The sequence below is a fragment of the Megascapheus bottae genome, chromosome X (assembly GCF_031878675.1).
Source record: "Megascapheus bottae isolate mThoBot1 chromosome X, mThoBot2.hap1, whole genome shotgun sequence".
Classification (NCBI taxonomy): domain Eukaryota; kingdom Metazoa; phylum Chordata; class Mammalia; order Rodentia; family Geomyidae; genus Megascapheus; species Megascapheus bottae.
Genome location: NC_143547.1, coordinates 55424488 through 55441959, shown reverse-complemented (window position 1 = coordinate 55441959; position 17472 = coordinate 55424488). Strand labels below are relative to the sequence as shown.

General features: G+C 35.2%; 1 protein-coding gene across 1 annotated transcript in view; it reads right to left on the bottom strand.

Moving 5' to 3' along the window:
• The window catches only part of Dach2 (dachshund family transcription factor 2), a 477574-nt gene that overhangs the window by 118965 nt on the left and 341137 nt on the right, over positions 1 to 17472 (bottom strand). Inside the window, exon 4 of the mRNA XM_090327134.1 lies at positions 8650 to 8781. Within this exon, the coding sequence (XP_090183260.1) occupies positions 8650 to 8781 (132 nt within the window). The remainder of the gene's footprint in view (positions 1 to 8649; positions 8782 to 17472) is intronic.

Sequence of the window (17472 nt, the reverse complement as noted above, 5' to 3'; positions counted from 1 at the left end):
GGGAGTTTGGCCTAGTGGTAGAGTGCTTCCCTAGTATGCACAAAGATCAAGGTTCAAGTGCTTGGTACCACATATACATAGAAAAAGCTGGAAACAGGGCTATGACTGAAGTGGTAGAGCTTTAGCCTTGAGAAAGCCCAAGGACAGCACTCAGACCCAGAGTTCACGCCCCAGGACTGGCAAAAAAAATTCCAGAAGGAAAATCCCATTATACTTACATTTAATTAACCCAAACAAATACAACATTTTCAATTTTAAGTCAGGGTCCCATTCATTCAATTGTGAGTCAGTCAGTTTGGAAATTTACTAAGGTCACAGAATATGGGTCCTTTCATTCTCGCTAGTTGGTTTTATTTGTTTTATTTTGTTGAATATTGTTGTGGAGGAAAATGCTTGATATCATTCCCTTCACATTTTCCTTTGGAGTTCAACTGTGGAGAAGATATTTCAAGGTATAGCTTGAAAAATCTTCACAAATAAAAGATTGAACATCCATAATTAAATAGCTAAGAGTCCATAGGCTTAGTGCAAAGAATTCAGAAGATACAAAGAGAACCATTAGGTGGTAGCTCATACCTTCAATCCTACCAACCCAAGAGGCTGAGATCTGAATATCACTATACAAGGAAGATAAAACTCTGAGACTCTTACCTTTAACTAACGGGTAAGCAAGAGATGGAGACTAACAGCCTTGAGCATAAAACAAACCTGGGCAGATTCAGAAACACTGAAATTATTCCCTGCACATCTTTTGAAAGTGAGAGGCTGGAATAAACTCTATCAAGCTAACAGCCCCCATAAACAGGCTGGAGTTGCCATCCTCATATCAGATAATATAGACTTCAAACTAAAATTAGTAAGAAAAGACAAAGAAGGTTACTACATACTACTAAAGGGATCTTTCCTCCAGGAAGACATAACGATCCTAAATATCTACACACACAATCCCGGAGCTCCGAACTTCATCAAGCAAACTTTACTTTCACTGAAACCATACATAGATCAAAACACAGTGATTGTTGGTGACTTTAACATACCACTCTCACCTATGGTCAGATCAACAAGGCAAAAACTCAAAAGAGAAACCTTAGAACTGAACAACTATATAGACCAACTAGATTTTACAGACATCTGCAGAATATTCCACCCAGCAACAACACAATATACGTTTTTCTCAGCAGCACATGGAACATTTTCCAAAATAGACCACATCTTAGGCCATAAAACAAACCTGGACAGATTCAGAAACACTGAAATTATTCCCTGCACGCTCTCAGACCACAAAGGCATCAAACTGGAACGGAACACACTTAATGGTGAAAAGCTAAAGCCATTCCCTCTAAAATCAGGAATGAGACAAGGATGCCCACTCCTTCCACTCCTCTTTAACATAGTATTAGAATTCCTAGCCCGTGCAATAAGGCAAGAAGCAAGCATAAAGGGGATTCAAATAGGGAAAGAGGAAGTAAAACATTCCTTTTGCAGATGACATGATTCTGTATTTAAAGAATCCTATAGATTCCACTCCCAAGCGCCTTGAGCTGATTCAAAACTTTGCAAACGTAGCAGGGTATAAAATTAACCCTCAAAAATCAACTGCCTTCCTCTATGCCAACAGTGAGAGGAATGAGAGAATAATCAGGAAAGCAACTCCTTTTGCAATAGCCTTAAAGAAAATAAAGTACTTAGGAATTAACTTAACTAAGAATGTAAAGGACCTTTTTGATGAAAATTTTAAAACTCTGAAAAAGGAAATTAAAGCAGAACTGAGGAAATGGAAAAACCTCCCATGCTTCTGGATTGGAAGAATCAACCTCATGAAAATGGCAATCTTGCCAAGGGCTATCTACAAATTCAACGCAATACCCAGCAATATCCCAATGTCATTCTTTAAAGAAATAGAAGAGGCAATCCAAAATTTCATATGGAATAATAAAGACACCGTATAGCAAAAACACTTCTTAGCAGAAAGAAGAGCGCTGGAGGAATTTCAATTCCAAACTTTAGACTCTATTACACAGCTATAATAATCAAAACAGCTTGGTACTGGCACAAGAACAGGCCTGAAGACCAATGGAATGGAATTGAGGAACCAGATATTAAACCACAGACCTACGGCCACCTAATCTTTGACAAAGGAGCCAAAAAAAAATAGAATGGAAGAAAGATAGCCTCTTCAACAAGTGGTGCTGACAGAACTCATTAAGCACCTGCAGAAAACTAAAGTTGGATCCTTCTTCGTCACCCTGCACTAGAATTAACTCCAAATGGATCAAAGACCTAGAGGTAAAAGCCGACACTCTGAAAACTTTACAAGAAGGAATAGGAGATACACTAGGCCTCCTTGGCACAGGTCGAAACTTTCTTAATAAGGACCAAGAATCACAACAAATCAGAGAAAGGCTGGATAAGTGGGACTGCATTAAACTGCAGAGCTTTTGTATGGCAAAGGACATAGCTACTAAATTAATTAGGAAGCCTACAGAGTGGGAGAAGATCTTCACCAACCACACAACGGACAAATGCCTCATATCTAAACTATATCAACAGCTCAATAAATTCAATCAACCCGAAACTAATCTCCAAAGTAACAACAATCCCATTAAAAGATGGGCCAAAGACTTAAAGAGAGTCTTTTCTGAAGAAGAAACAAAAATGGCCTATAGACACATGAAGAAATGCTCAACATCTCTGGTCATAAAAGAAATGCAAATTAAAATAACTCTAAGATTCCACCTCACTCCAGTTAGAATGCCCAGGATCAAGAAAATTAATAACAACAGGTTCTGGAGGTCATGTGGCCAGGAGTGATCACTACTACATTGTTGGTGGGAGTGCAAACTCGTTCATCCACTTTGGAGAGCAGTATGGCAGTTCCTCAAAAGACTAAACATAGAGCTCCCCTATGACCCAGCAATTCCACTACTAGGCATTTACCCAATTGTGTAGAAACAAGGACATACTAAATCCACTAGCACAACAATGTTCATTGCAGCACTATTTACCATAGCAAAGATATGGAACCAATCCAGATGTCCCTCTGTTGATGAGTGGATCAACAAGATGTGGTATTTGTACACAATGGAATTCTATGCTGCTTTCAGAAAGAATGACATCACCCCATTTGTTAGGAAATGGAAAGAATTAGAAAAAAATCATATTAAGTGAAGTAAGCCAGACTCAAAGGAACATAGGCCCAAGAGTCTCCCTCATTTGTCAAAACCAGTAGAAACCTTGGGCTCTCCTAGCAGAGATTTACAATAGAACAAAATCTAGAGACATAAGTCCAAATAATATGACACTAAATGAAAGGACCTCCAGGATAAGGAAACAAAAATCATATAATGAGTGACTGTTGTCCTTAATGTACTATGTTATCTCTCATTGCTTTTGATATCCTTTGGTTATCTCATATTCTTACAATATTTCACCTTGTTATCTGATATATTTTATATGTGCTTAATTCGTTATTTGAAATTGGATAGGGAAGAGGGGAAACAAGATGTGGGGCGGGTGTGGGGGGGAGGGAAAAGGGGAACAAGACATGAGAAACGGTATCAATGTATGTGAATTAATGCACTTTATATCTGGTGAATATAATATAACCCTTCTATGAATTACAATAAAAATATATGAAAAGAAGAAATAGAAAAATGTGGGAAAATAATTTTAAAAAGAGAAAGATCTATGTCCTGGAGTTTGGCCTATTGGTAAAGTGCTTGCCTAGCATGCATGAAGACCCAGATTTGATTCCTTCGTACCTCATACATAGAAAAGCCAGAAGTGATGCTGTGACTTAAGTGGTAGTGTAATAGCCTTGAGGAAAAAAGCCAAAGGACAGTGGTCAGGCCCTGAATTCAAGCCCCAGGACTGGGGGTAAAATTTTAATATAGCCACAAACAAATTATGCCTTAGGAAACAAATGCTAGACAGGTTCCAGTAGCACATACTAGTTATCACATCTATTCACGGATCAAAGGGAACAAAGTTCATGAGATTCCATCTCAGAAGATAAAGCTGGGGAAGCTGACCTGTACTTTCCAGATACAATGGATGCTGTAAATAGGAGGATCACAGTATAGCCTGGCCCAGGCAAAATGTAAAGCTCTATCTCAAAATCAACCAGAGTAAAGAAAAAGGCTGGTGTGACACAAATAGTAGAATATCTGCCTATCAGAGGTAAACTTCAATTCCACACACACAAAATAATAAGACATGAGGTGCAGGTCTTGTTCACACAGCTTGATTTCAGGACTGGGATCTAACTTTCAAGCATATATTTAAAATTGAAAGAAATTCTTAAGCATTTGGAATATTTGTGTGTCTAACTCAATCTCTTTGTTTTGATTACATAGACACTTTTAGATATCCAAGTGAATAAATTATTTTCTATGTCTCATTTAGTGGAAAAGGATAAATAACCCTAATCCTAACCCTAACCCTAACCCTTTTAGGGATATAGTCAAAATGGCAATGACCAGAGTAGGTTTTCACATCACATTATTACTGATATTTACACTGTAAATGCAATTTGGGTCATATCAGAACAAAGGCAATCTACTTTACCAAAGACAATATTCTTTTTCTTCACCAGTAAGCTTATTGATTGAAATTCAGTATCAAAGACAATTCTACTATCTTCACTATGCCAAAAAGTCAATTCAAAGACTATAAACATCGTGACAGAGAAGGGTCAAACTAAAATTTCTTGCCAGACCGATCAATTTCTTATCACATAAATGTTACTCATAACATGAAAGGATTCTAATTATCTCAAATTGCTTAGAAGCTGAAAACACAACAGGTGCTAGAGAATACAATTAATCAAAAATGTCTGGTTGCCAAACAACATTCCATCATCACACCATATCCTTAGCACTCACTCAAATCTTAGAAATGACTTCCGCACTCAAAACTGCCATTGAAATACAAGTGCGTAGAGGAGTAGTGTAGTCTAACTCATCATTACAGCCATGTATATTTTTTAACTTTTTGAATTTCTTTTAACATTCTTGAAAAGCCAGTTCAATGCAATACCAGGGAAAGCCCTGATCTCAGGAGAAATGTTCCCTTTTCTGGTATTTTCATAGTACTTTATTCTTTTCTTGCTTTTAATCATTTTCCCTATAAGATAAAGTGAAATATGCTGATTAAATTTTTACATCACTGATAGATTATAAGCTTTGGGAATCTAGAGATTTTTGTCTTCTGTTCACAATATCAATGTAACATTCCTTTATTGTTGCATTGTGGATGCTAATTAAATATAAAACTTTCATTTTTGACAATCGTATTAAAATTATTATTTTATCATGGAGTGCATTAAAAATAGTCACTAGTCATGGTGTTTATTTAATTCACCCACTTGCCTTTTATGAGATGCCTATAATTTTCTAGGTCATTCAAATATGCTAGTAAGAATTCTCTGGAACAAAGAACAAAAATAATGGCATTACATTATAAACTACTATGCACTTCTCTACCACAGCACCCATGATGCAAACTATGTGCTTTTCTCGTGCAATAAGTCAGGATCCACCTGATGGATAGCTATTTGCCTAAAATGGCATCTGTTTCCTTGGTAAGATCTGGGGCCCACAGGTCAATTAAATCTTTGTGCATTTTGAAGACATATCCCATATTGTGGTTTTATTTGAATTATGAACAGTCAGGAAGATCAGGCCCTCAATAATGATGAATGCTTTTCTGTTTTTAAATACTATTTCCTCCTTTCTGTTCTTGAAATACACTAAAGTAGACTAAAGTCAAAATAAAAAGAAAATCAAGATAAGGTTTTGATCTCAGTTAAAATACATAGATAGGAGACCCAAATGGCATTAAACACATTATCGTCTCCAGATTAACAAAATTATTCAGATATAAAATTCTTAAAATAAATTTCAATTTAGGAAAAAGACTTGTGATAGTATAGTTTATTATTTTGTTTATAGCAGGGCATTTCACTTATAAAGAATGAAAAATTTAGGAATTACAAGGTCAAGGACAGTAGCACAGTTATACTATTTCAGCAGTAACATATGTATCACACAAATATGGAAAGTTGGCATTTTATCACAATGCTGTATATTTGGAGTTTTAACAGATTATACCTAGCCATGAAAACTGTGCACTAAATATTTGACCTGATGGAAACTGGGATACCAATATGACCCTCAAAATATTTTGGTATCATGTCAAAAAAGATAAACAGATAATGTGGAAAAAAGAGGGAGAGTGAGGAAGGGGTTTAAAAATTAATGTAATAGACATGACAAAAGTTATTTCATGGGTAAATTACAAGAAGGTATTTTTTGAAAAAAGAAACAAAGAAAGAGAAAGAAAGGAAGAAGGAAGGAAGGAAGGAAGGAAGGAAGGAAGGAAGGAAGGAAGGAAGGAAGGAAGAAGGAAGGAAGGTAGGAAGGAAGGAAAAGAAAAAAAAGCAAAAAAGAAAAGCCATAGTCACTCTGTAAATCCACAAATAAACACACTGGAGGGTAAAAAATAAATACTTTTGGTTTTAGATCTTAATTGGCTACTGCTCTATTCATAATCAGGATAGCTACAAAATATTCTTGCTTCCTTGGTCCTGAATCCCTATGTGATGTGTGTTCTCTGTCCTGGAAACAGGGAAGGTAGGTAGCTAAGTTGCAAGGAAGGAAGGAAGGAAGAAAAAATAAATACATGGGGCCTGATAAATAATACATGTCTCTAGAAATTTAAACAGTGAAACCAAAGGAGAATATTCTTAGGAGAGGATCACAAAGTCTCAGTAGCTCTGTCAATGTGCTCATATAAAACTATCCTCTATGAAATGAACTCCAAGGAATAGAAAGGATATCTTTATTGTTGTTGCTGCTGCTGCTGCTGTTTTTCTTGTCTTTTACTTTTGTCTTATTGGTTCATTTATCTGTCTTGGCAGGGTAAAAGGAGCATAGAAATAGTAGGACAAAGGGTGAACAAATGCAGCAGTGAAACTCACTAGACACTGTTGAAAATGAACTATACAACTTGTAGGTGATGACATGAGGGGAACACTGGTAGAAAGCAGGGGAAAGGCTTATATGGCTCAAAAAGAAATGTACTTATTTCCTGACTTCTGTAACTATAGCCCCTCTGTACATCACCTTTACAATCAAAATAAAAATAAATATCTAGGAAACATGGGCACTGTGACATGCTTTAAAATCTGAAAGGTACTATAAATTAAGAAGCACTTATTCCATTTTAACAGTTTTTTTATGATAAGAGTTGGATTAAGTCAGCATCTCATTGTAGGAAAGTGTCAAAAAGAATGGATACAAAGAGAATACATTGGATTGATAACATAAAAGATCAAAATTTCAAGATTTATTTTGTTAGTTTTACCATTATGAATAAAGGTGAATAGCTGGATAACTGGGTGCCTATGTTTCTTGACATATAACATGGAAGTATTACAAATACACTTTTCTTGAAATTGATAAAAATCAAAATAAATCAACCTGGGTATAAAGTACATATTAAATATAACCATACATAATATTATGTATATATATTCTTGCTCTGATTATTGTCTGTTAAGAGAAATGCTTATGTGTGGTTATCCACAAGTATTGCAAATTTCATTTTATGACATCCTAAGTGTTAGATATATTAAGTTGACAAAATGTGTTCTCTCTCTGTCTCTGTCTCCCCACCCCTCTCTGATTCTGTTTATTATTTTCCTCTAAAATAAGATAGCTGTATTCTTGAATTTCTAGGATCATGGAAAAGAGTTTTAGTTGTGATCAATCTATCAAAATTACATTGAATTTAACCACAAAATTATCTTGAAAACCAATGGCTCCTAACCCAATTTCTCATTAACTCTAATAGGATTAAACTTTATATTTTTTCACTTCTGTGCTCATTTGTGCATTTATTTGACCTCCAATTCATGTGTTATTAGTTATAACCATCTATTTTCAAAACATATTTGAATGGAAGGTCATTATCGTATAATGATTACAGGATAAAGATAAAAATGGAAAAAAAAACTAGAAGTACAAATTTTGGGGAAGTTGCCTTCCACAATCACTTCCCTCCCTCCCCACCCCAACAATCTTTGCTATCTTCGAGTTTTTCTCATTATGTAGACCTAATATATAATCCCTAGACTCTGCTAGTATCCTAATTTAACTAAAGATGTAAAAAGGACCACTCAACATAGAGAAAGGTTAAAGTAGAAGCAAAGGTTAAATCTAAAATGAAATAGGCTTCAGTGAACAAACTCTTTAGTACTGTAAGAATATTGTAAGAATTGTAATTTAATTCCACTGCAAAACAGCATGGAAGAGATGCTGGGCATTCTAGTGCATGGCTGTAATCCCAGCATTGGGATTCAAGGGGTGTGTGGGGGGAAGTTGGGGATATTTAGGCAGAAAGTTTATTTGCTCCATGCCATTTTAAGTTACTGTTTGAATTTCCTGAGAACTCATCCCAAGGGAAAAAAAGAGAACTAAATACTTCCAAAACAGAGTTCGGATGGTTTTAGGATTCAAGTTATTGATACATTCAAGGATCCTAATGGAATGATTTTATGAGGAAGGTATGAATATAATTCTCTCTTTGTCTTTCAGCCTTCATCATTCCCAATCACCAATGAGAGTTAAGAGTCCTGCACATACTCACCTGTGTTAGAATTAAGATCATCAGGATCTGATTCTGTCCCATTTTGGCTTCCATTTCCTTGAAGAGTATTCATAGCCATAAGCTTCATCTTCTGTAGCTTCATCGCCTCAGCCATTGCTGCAGCTGTTATACCTAAAACCAGAAGCATCCCTTTTAAAGTAGGGACCATATCTTAATGTAACTGAATATCGGGTATATTTATTTAATGGATAAAATGAGCCAAAAATAAATCAGAGCTGAATTTGTGAAGCTTTTTTAAAAAATTAGATCCAAACAGTACAAGAGCGAGGACTCAATACTTGCATACCCAATGCTATGGACATGGTATTGGAAATATAAACATAACTACATAGACATAAAAACCTATGACTCTATAGACAATGTTTTATTACATAGATCAATATGTATGACATACAAACCCTTAACCTAATTTTGATTATGTTCTAAAACCTAGGTGCCAGTGATTGTATATAGAGATTCTCTTCTTGAACACTTGTTGTTAAACATGTCATTTGAAATACGATGAAAAAATCAATATTAATAAATTATTTAATAAAACTTTTATAATTCCTTGATTGTCCCACGGACAATATGAAAGATTTTTTAAAAGACTAGAGTGTGGGTCTGACCCCCGTTCAAAACACACAAAACAAAGATAGTAAAATACCATTGGAAAAATTATAAGAACTTTGCTAATGCATTCTGGTGACAGCCAACTGCTCTGGACTATTGTGTTCAAGATAACACACAATGTGTAAATTCTGTCTAAAATAGCACTGTAAAAATGTTAGAAGAGACCAAGTTCAAGTGCACCTGAGAATTAGCTCAGAGGAAAAGAAAGCAAAAGTCAGAGGTGCTTACTATTTCTCCCTCATTATTTTTAATTTCTGAGGGAACAAATAAACCAGAAAAAACAGGCATTCTAACTTTACAAGCAGCCTCAAATTATAACTTCATTATATTACATTAATAAAAAAATATATTTAAAAATGATTACATGGAATAGTACAAAATTGTTTTTCTTAGGAAGTCTATATCGGGCAGGATGACAAAATACATACAAAACCTACATATTCTAAATAGCAGAGCGCTAAAAGCATTAGATTAGGCTATAGTCCAAAAATGCCTTCCAATATTTCTAGTGAATTCAAATTTATTTTTAGATATTGTCCAAATCTTTTATGATTGTACTTGTGGTCTGGAAAATAAAGGAAATATTTTTTGCAGACTATTTCAAAATTAGTTAAATAATTCTACCCTCACACACACAAGTCAGAGAAAACTACAGTGGATGTTGGTTGTTCCAAAAAGAACTGACATTAAATCTTGTTTGTAGAAGATAGGGTGAATTTTTAGATAGGTTTGTTTTTTGTCCAGTAATGGTTTGGGTATGTATTCTGCTCTAGTCTCTAACTCACAATCTTCCTACCTCAGACGCTGGAGTTCTAGACTGCTGAGGTTACAGATGTGAGCCCCTAAACTTGGCTTATAGTACATATTTTAAAATATTTATTGTGTTTTAGCAGTTGTACAAAGGATTTGCAATTCAGCAAAGCAGTTTATGAATACAATATGTCTTGGTCAATGTCACCCCATTCAATATTCTCACCAATTCCTTCCAATCTGCTTTTCCCTTTTCTTATATTTTTTTCTTTTCTTTTCTATTTTTGCCATTCCTGGGCTTGAAGTCAGGGCCTGGGCACTGTCCTTGAGCTTTCTCAGGGCTACTGCTCTACCACCTGAGCCACAGCACCACTTTCAGCTTTTTGTGGATATGTAGTGGGAATGAATGTAACCTAGAACTTTGTGCATGTTAGGCAAGCACTTTACTGCTGGGACACACTCTTGGCCTTCCCTCACTTTGATTAAATTTTATAGTATATTAAAATATTACATTGAATTCTACTACACTCCTTGTTCTCTTCTTTTGTCTATCACACTCCCCTGAATCCCTACCACACCACTTTCAAATACATACTTTCTGGTGTTTATTTTGCTGAACCCTGATTTTGCCTAAGCAATTACATTAATTTCAATTAATGCTTGTATGCACACTCAAAGTATTTACTTATATATTTATAAACTGATTCTAGCTTCCACACATCAAAGAAGAATCTGTATTTCTCTGGACCTGACTTACTTCACTTCATGTAAGTTTTTCTAGATCCTTCCATTTCTTTGCAAATAATGCAATATATTCTTTCTAAGGGATGAGTAAAATTCTATTGCCATTGCATATATAAAGCATATTTTATTGCAAATCTCTTATAGGAGAGACCAAGGTTTCTACTGGTTTTGACAAATGAGGGAAACCATTGAGCCTATGTTCCTTTGAGTATGGCTTACTTCACTTAATATGATTTTTTTCTGAGTCTTTCCATTTCCTAACAAATAGGGTGATGTCATTCCATTGTGTACAAATACCACATCTTGTTGATCCACTCAGCAACTGAGGGACATCTGGGCTGGTTCCATATCTTTGCTATTGTAAATAGTGCTGCAATGAACATCGTTGTGCTAGTGGATTTAGTCTGACCTTGTTTCTGAACAATTGGGTAAATGCCTAGTAGTGGAATTGCTGGGTCATAGGGGAGCTCTATGTTTGCAATAGAGCAAAACCTAGATACATAAGGCCATATAGTATGACGCTAATTGAAAGGAACTCTAGGATATAGAAACAAAAGTCATATAATGAGTGATTGTTTTCCTTAACGAACCATATTATCTCTCATCTCTTTTGCTATCCCTTGATTATCTCATATTGTTACAGTATCTTACTTTGTTATCTGATATATTGGATATATTTGTATTTGGTTATTTGAAACTTGATAGGGAAGGGGGGAAAACAAGATGAGGGGTGGGGGTGGGGGGAGGGCAATGGGGACCAAGACATGAGAAAGGGTATCAATGTACGTGAATTAATGTACCTTCTATCTGGCAAATATAATGTAACCCTTCTCTTAATTACAATAAAAATATAAAAAATAAACATATTTTTGGTCCATTTGACCATTGAAGAACCTCTGGGCTAATTCCATATCTTGGCTATGATGAATGGTACTGCAATGAAAATGATAGTGCTTGGGGCTTTACTGAATCTTGATTTGTAATCTTTTGGGTAAATATTCAGGAGTACAGTTGCTAGATCATAGGGTAGCACTATGGTTAGTTTGTTGAGGAATCTCTGTAATGCATTCCAATGTCAGGTGACCCTTTATGCTTTATCTACTGAGTCCAAATGATTCTTCTACTTCTCCCAATAATAGTTTCATGGTTTCAGTGAGGCATTTGATCATCACATTTTTGAATTGATACTAGTGTAAAGTGATAGATAGGAATCCAGTTTCCCCCTTTCCACATGTGAATAACCAGCTTTCTCAGCATTGTTAGTTGAAGAGAATGCTTTCTTCCAGCCTATATTTTTTACTCCTATGTGACTGCATGCCTGAGGGTGCATTTCTGCATCTTCATTTCTTGTCCACTGATCCTCAGTCCTTTTTTGGCCAATAGCAAGCTGTTTCAATTATGATAGCCCTGTAGTACAGTTTGAAGTATGGTATTGCTATACCTCCAGCACAACTTTCATTGTTGAGAATTGCTTTTGTGATTTGGGGGTTGTTTGTTTTTCCAAATAAATTTTTGGAGTATTTTTTTCTAGCTCAATGAAGAATGATGTTGGTATTTTGAAGCAATTGTATTAAATTTTGCAGATTGCTGTGGGGATATTGCCATTTTCATGATCTTACTTCTTCCAATCCAGGAGCATGGGAACCCTTTCCATTTCCTTATGCCTTCAGTATTCTTCTTCAGATTTATATACTTTTCATTGTAGAGGGTCTTAGTACCTTAGTGCATTAACTAGGAAATTTTATTCAGACAAATGCAAATGGAGCTGCTTTCCTGATTTGAGTCTCAATTTTCTCATAGTTGGCATACAGAAAAGCTACTGATTGTTGTGGGTTGATTTTGTAACATTTGCCAATATTTTAGTCAACTTCTAGTAGCTGGATGGAGTAGTCTAGAGGGTCATTGAATTACAGGATTTGCCCTCTGCAAATAGTGATACTCAACTCCATTGTTCTCTATTTGGATCCACTTTATATCATTCTCTGCCTGTTTCTTCCCTCCCCCCCCACTCCCAGGAATCCAGAACTATTTTGAAGAGGCAAAGAGAGAGTGGGCATTTTGTTTTGTTCCTGATTTCAGAGGAAATGATTTTTTTCTGCTGTAAGTGGAATAATGGCTACAAGTTTGTCAAAAACAGCCTCTATTATGTTGGGGAAAGTTCTGTATATACCTAAGTAATCCAGATCTTTTATCATGAAAGGATATTCGTTCTTGAGAAAACAAACAAACAAACAAACAAACAAACAAACAAAGCTTCCTCTATGTTTATTGAGGTGATGAGGTTCTTGCCTTCTGTTGATGATATTATATTTATCAATTGAGATTGAACCAGCTTTGCATCTCTGCCATGAATCTCCTTTGTTCAGAGAGTATAATTTTTGTGTTAGTTGTTTAAGGTAGACATTATTTTATTGAGAAATATCTAACTTTAGCTGGGCACAGTGGCTCATGCCTAAAATCCTAGCTACTTAGGAGGCTGAGATCTGAGCATCAAGGTTCAAAGCCAGTGCAGGCACAAAAAGAACTGAGAATCTTATCTCCAATTAACCTGTAGAAACTGGGAAGTGGGGTGTGACTGAAGGGTAGGGTGGTAGCCTTGAGTTGAATAGCTCAACTACAGTGTCTATGCTGAGCCTCATGATCCACAAAAATAAATAAATAAATACATAAATAAACTAATTAATTAATTAAATACCTAACTGTAGTTTGGTGAATTATTAATGTGTTTCAGCACTAAAGGCTATTTACCATTCATAAAACGTTCAAATGAAGCAATGTTTTCACCAAAATGGCTTGTCTTTAACCCTCAACAAAGGATTCATAAAAAAGTTGGTTAAGCTCATCCCCAAATGAGGGAAAATCCCACCAAAAAAAACTACAGGCCTATTTCTCTAATGAACACAGATCTAAAACTCCTCAATAAAATAGTAGCCAACAGAATCCAGAAACAAATTTTAAAAAATTGTACACTACAATCAAGTAGGCTTCATCCCACAGATGCAAGGCTGGTTTAACATTCGCAAATCAATCAATGTAATACATTACATCAATAGAGCTAAGGATAAGAATCATATGATAATTTCTCTGGATGTGGAGAAGGCATTTGACGAAATACAACATCCATTCATGTAGAAAGCACTAGAAAAACTAGGAATAAGCAGTACATTCCTTAAAATAATTAAAGCCATACATGACAAACCTACAGCCAATATTACACTAAATTGTGAAAGACTGGAACCATTTAACTTAAAATCAGGAACTAGTCAGGGATTCGCACTCTCTCCAAATCTCTTCAATATAGTGCTGGAACCCTTAGCCAGAGCAATAAAGCAAGAAAAGCACATCAAAGGGATCCACATAGGGAAAGAAGAAATTAAACTATCCCTGTTCACAGAGGACATGATCATCTACTTCAGTGACCCAAAAAGCTCCACTCCCAAACTACTATGTTTAATAAACCACTTTAGCAAAGTGGCAGGATACAAAATTAACCTTCAGAAGTCAGTAGCCTTCTTGTACACCAACAATACACAAACAGAAGGCCAAATCAAGAAAATGATCCCATTCACAATAGCCCCCAAAAGAATAAAATATTTAGGAATTAACAGCCAAAGATGTAAAGGAATTATTTAATGAAAACTACAAGAGCCTAACAAAAGAAATTAAAGAGGGCACTAGGAAATGAAAGGACATCCCGTGCTCATGATTAGAGAGAAGCAACATAGTGAAAATGGCTATACTGCCAAAATTGATATACAAATTCAATGCAATCCCCATCAAAATCTCAAAGACATTCTTTACTGAAAAAGAAGATACAATCCAAAGACCTAGAATAGCCAAAACAATTCTAGGCAAAAAAAAAGCAGTGCTGGTGGTATTACAATACCAGACTTCAAACTCTACTATAAAGCCATAATAACAAAAACAGCATGGTATTGGCACAAAAATAGACCAAAAGATCAATGGAACAGAATTGAAGATCCAGAAATAGAACCACCTACCTACACTCAACTTGCATTTGACAAAGATATACAGAGGAACAAACACAGTCTATTTAATTATTGGTGCTGGCAAAACTGGGCAGCCACATGCAGAAAACTAAAAATAGACCCTAGCCATTCACCATGCACAAGCATTAACTCAAAGTGGATCAAAGACCTCAATGTCAGACCGGAAACCGTGAAGCTGCTACATGATAGAATAGGAGAGACACTGGAACTCATAGGCACAGGGAAAAGTTTCCTGAACAGAATCCCAGGGTCACAACGGATTGGAGAGAGACTCGATAAATGGGACTACCTAAAAATAAAAAGTTTCTGCACAGATAAAAGCATAGCCACAAAAGTAGAGAGACAGCCAACCAACTGGGGAAAGATATTTACCAATAATACATATGACAAATACTATCCAGGGAACTCAAGAAACTAATCCCCTCCAAACCCAACAAACCATTTACTAAATGGGCAAGGGAACTAAGGAAATACATCAAAAGAAGAGATTAAAATGACATAAAAGCATATGAGAAAATGTTCATCATCCACAATCATAAAAGAAATGCAAATAAAAACAACCCTAAGATACCACCTTACCCCAACAAAATGGCCAAGATTTTGAACTCAATTATGTATGCTGGCGGGATTGTGGAGATAAAGGAACCCTACTACACTGCTTGTGGAATTCTAAACTAGTTCAGCCACTCTGGAAAGCAGTGTACAGGTTTCTTAAAGAACTGAAAATTGACCTTCCCTATGATGCTGTCATACCATTTCTTGGCATCTACCCTGAACATCATAACCCAAGATATGATAAGGACACCTGCTCAGCTATGTTTATCTCTGCACTATTCACAATTGCCCGGCTTTGGAAACAATCCAGATGCCCTACTGCAGATGAATGGATACAGAAAATGTGGTATGTATAATATACAATGGAATTCTACATAGACAACAGAGAAGAAAATAATGGCATTCGCAGGGAAGTGGATGAATCTAGAGAGAATCATGTTGAGTGTGACAAGTCAAGACCAAAGGAAGAAAAGGCACATGGTATCCTTAATATGTGGCTATGAGATCAAAACAGTGTAAGAGTGAGGACTTAATATTGCATACCCAATGATTTAGACATAGTATGGGAATTATAAACACAACTACATAGACATAAAACTTATGACTCTATAGACATAATGTTTTATTACATTGATTAATATGTATCTATGACATACAAACCCTTAGCCTAATTTTGATTATGTTCTAAAAATTTAGGGCCTGTGACTGTATATAGAGATTCCCTTCTTGAATACTAGTTTGTTACAAATGTCATTTGAAATATGATGTAAAAATCAATGCTATTAAATTCTTTAATAAAAAAGAAAAAGTTGGTTAAGTTTCTATACTGATGACATATATTTCTGTATCTTCTAGACAGTCCTAAAGATTTTATTGCCATATCTAATTTAGCGTTACTAAATCTCAATCCCTCACATGACCTCTGTGCCCCTGAGCAGAAAATGATAGCAGTGGTTTAAACAAAAGCCTTTGCCTAAAAACACCAGAACTGGATATATCAGGAAAAGCTCCCTGAATTTAAATCAGTTCCACAGAATTAAATTCTGAAGATGATATTTATATAATTGCTTAATTGCTCATTGTTACTCCAATATTTTAGTCTTAAAATTTATTTAAGTGAACAATGTTTGTTTATTACTCCATAAAATGAATGTATAAAAATTCTAAACTGTATTATAAACAAGGAGTTCCAGGAAAACAGAATAAAATTAAAAGAATTAATGATACACATCATCACTTATTTTTAATTCACAGAAAAAAACTGTAAGGTTAAATATGTATGGTATGCTTTTAATCAAATGTTATTGGCATGATACCATAGCAAACTAAAGAAGTAGTATTAAAATATGTAATGCATCATAATAGTACTACAAAAAAAATAGGTGATATCTTGTGCTGGAAAGGCAGCCTTGAAAATATTAACCAGAGAAAAATGCTGAAGTTAATATGTTACTTCTAAATTAAATTTTACTGAGGAACTGGAACTTTATTTGTGATCTGCAGTATGTTGTTCCCATTTCACAGTTCTGTTCAGAAGCTTTTTAAGTTGAAGTAGTCACACTTGTCTATTTTGGTTTTGTTGCATGTGCTTGTTATGTTGTTTCTAAGAAAACATTATCAAGGTGTCAGAATGATTTTTCTAGGTATTCTCTTACTCCAGCTCTTATGAAATGGAACTTTAAATCATTGACTTTATTTCCTTCTTGTGATATCCACTATTTTTCACACATATCATTGAAGAGATTAGCTTTTACCGTTGTATTTTTCCATAACCTCTTTTTAACCTAAAATACAATTTTGCAATATGAAATGGCTATGTATCAGTTACATATGTGTGCACATATGCTTGTTATTGACTATTATTACTATTTCCAGATTTACTGTTTGTGTTTCTGTGCTTGGATTTGCACATGTTGATACTTGAGATTTGAACTCAGAGCCATACACTTTACTTTTATTTTTACTTTTTTCCACTTGAGTGAAAAAAGTAGACAGTGAAAAAAGTGATAGAGTAGTACTCTATCACGTGAGCCACACTCACAACCTTGATTTGAACTTCTGAAAAGTTTTTCTCAATATAGAACTTCAGAATCACAGAGAAATCATATTGTATAAATTTTCTGAGCCTCAA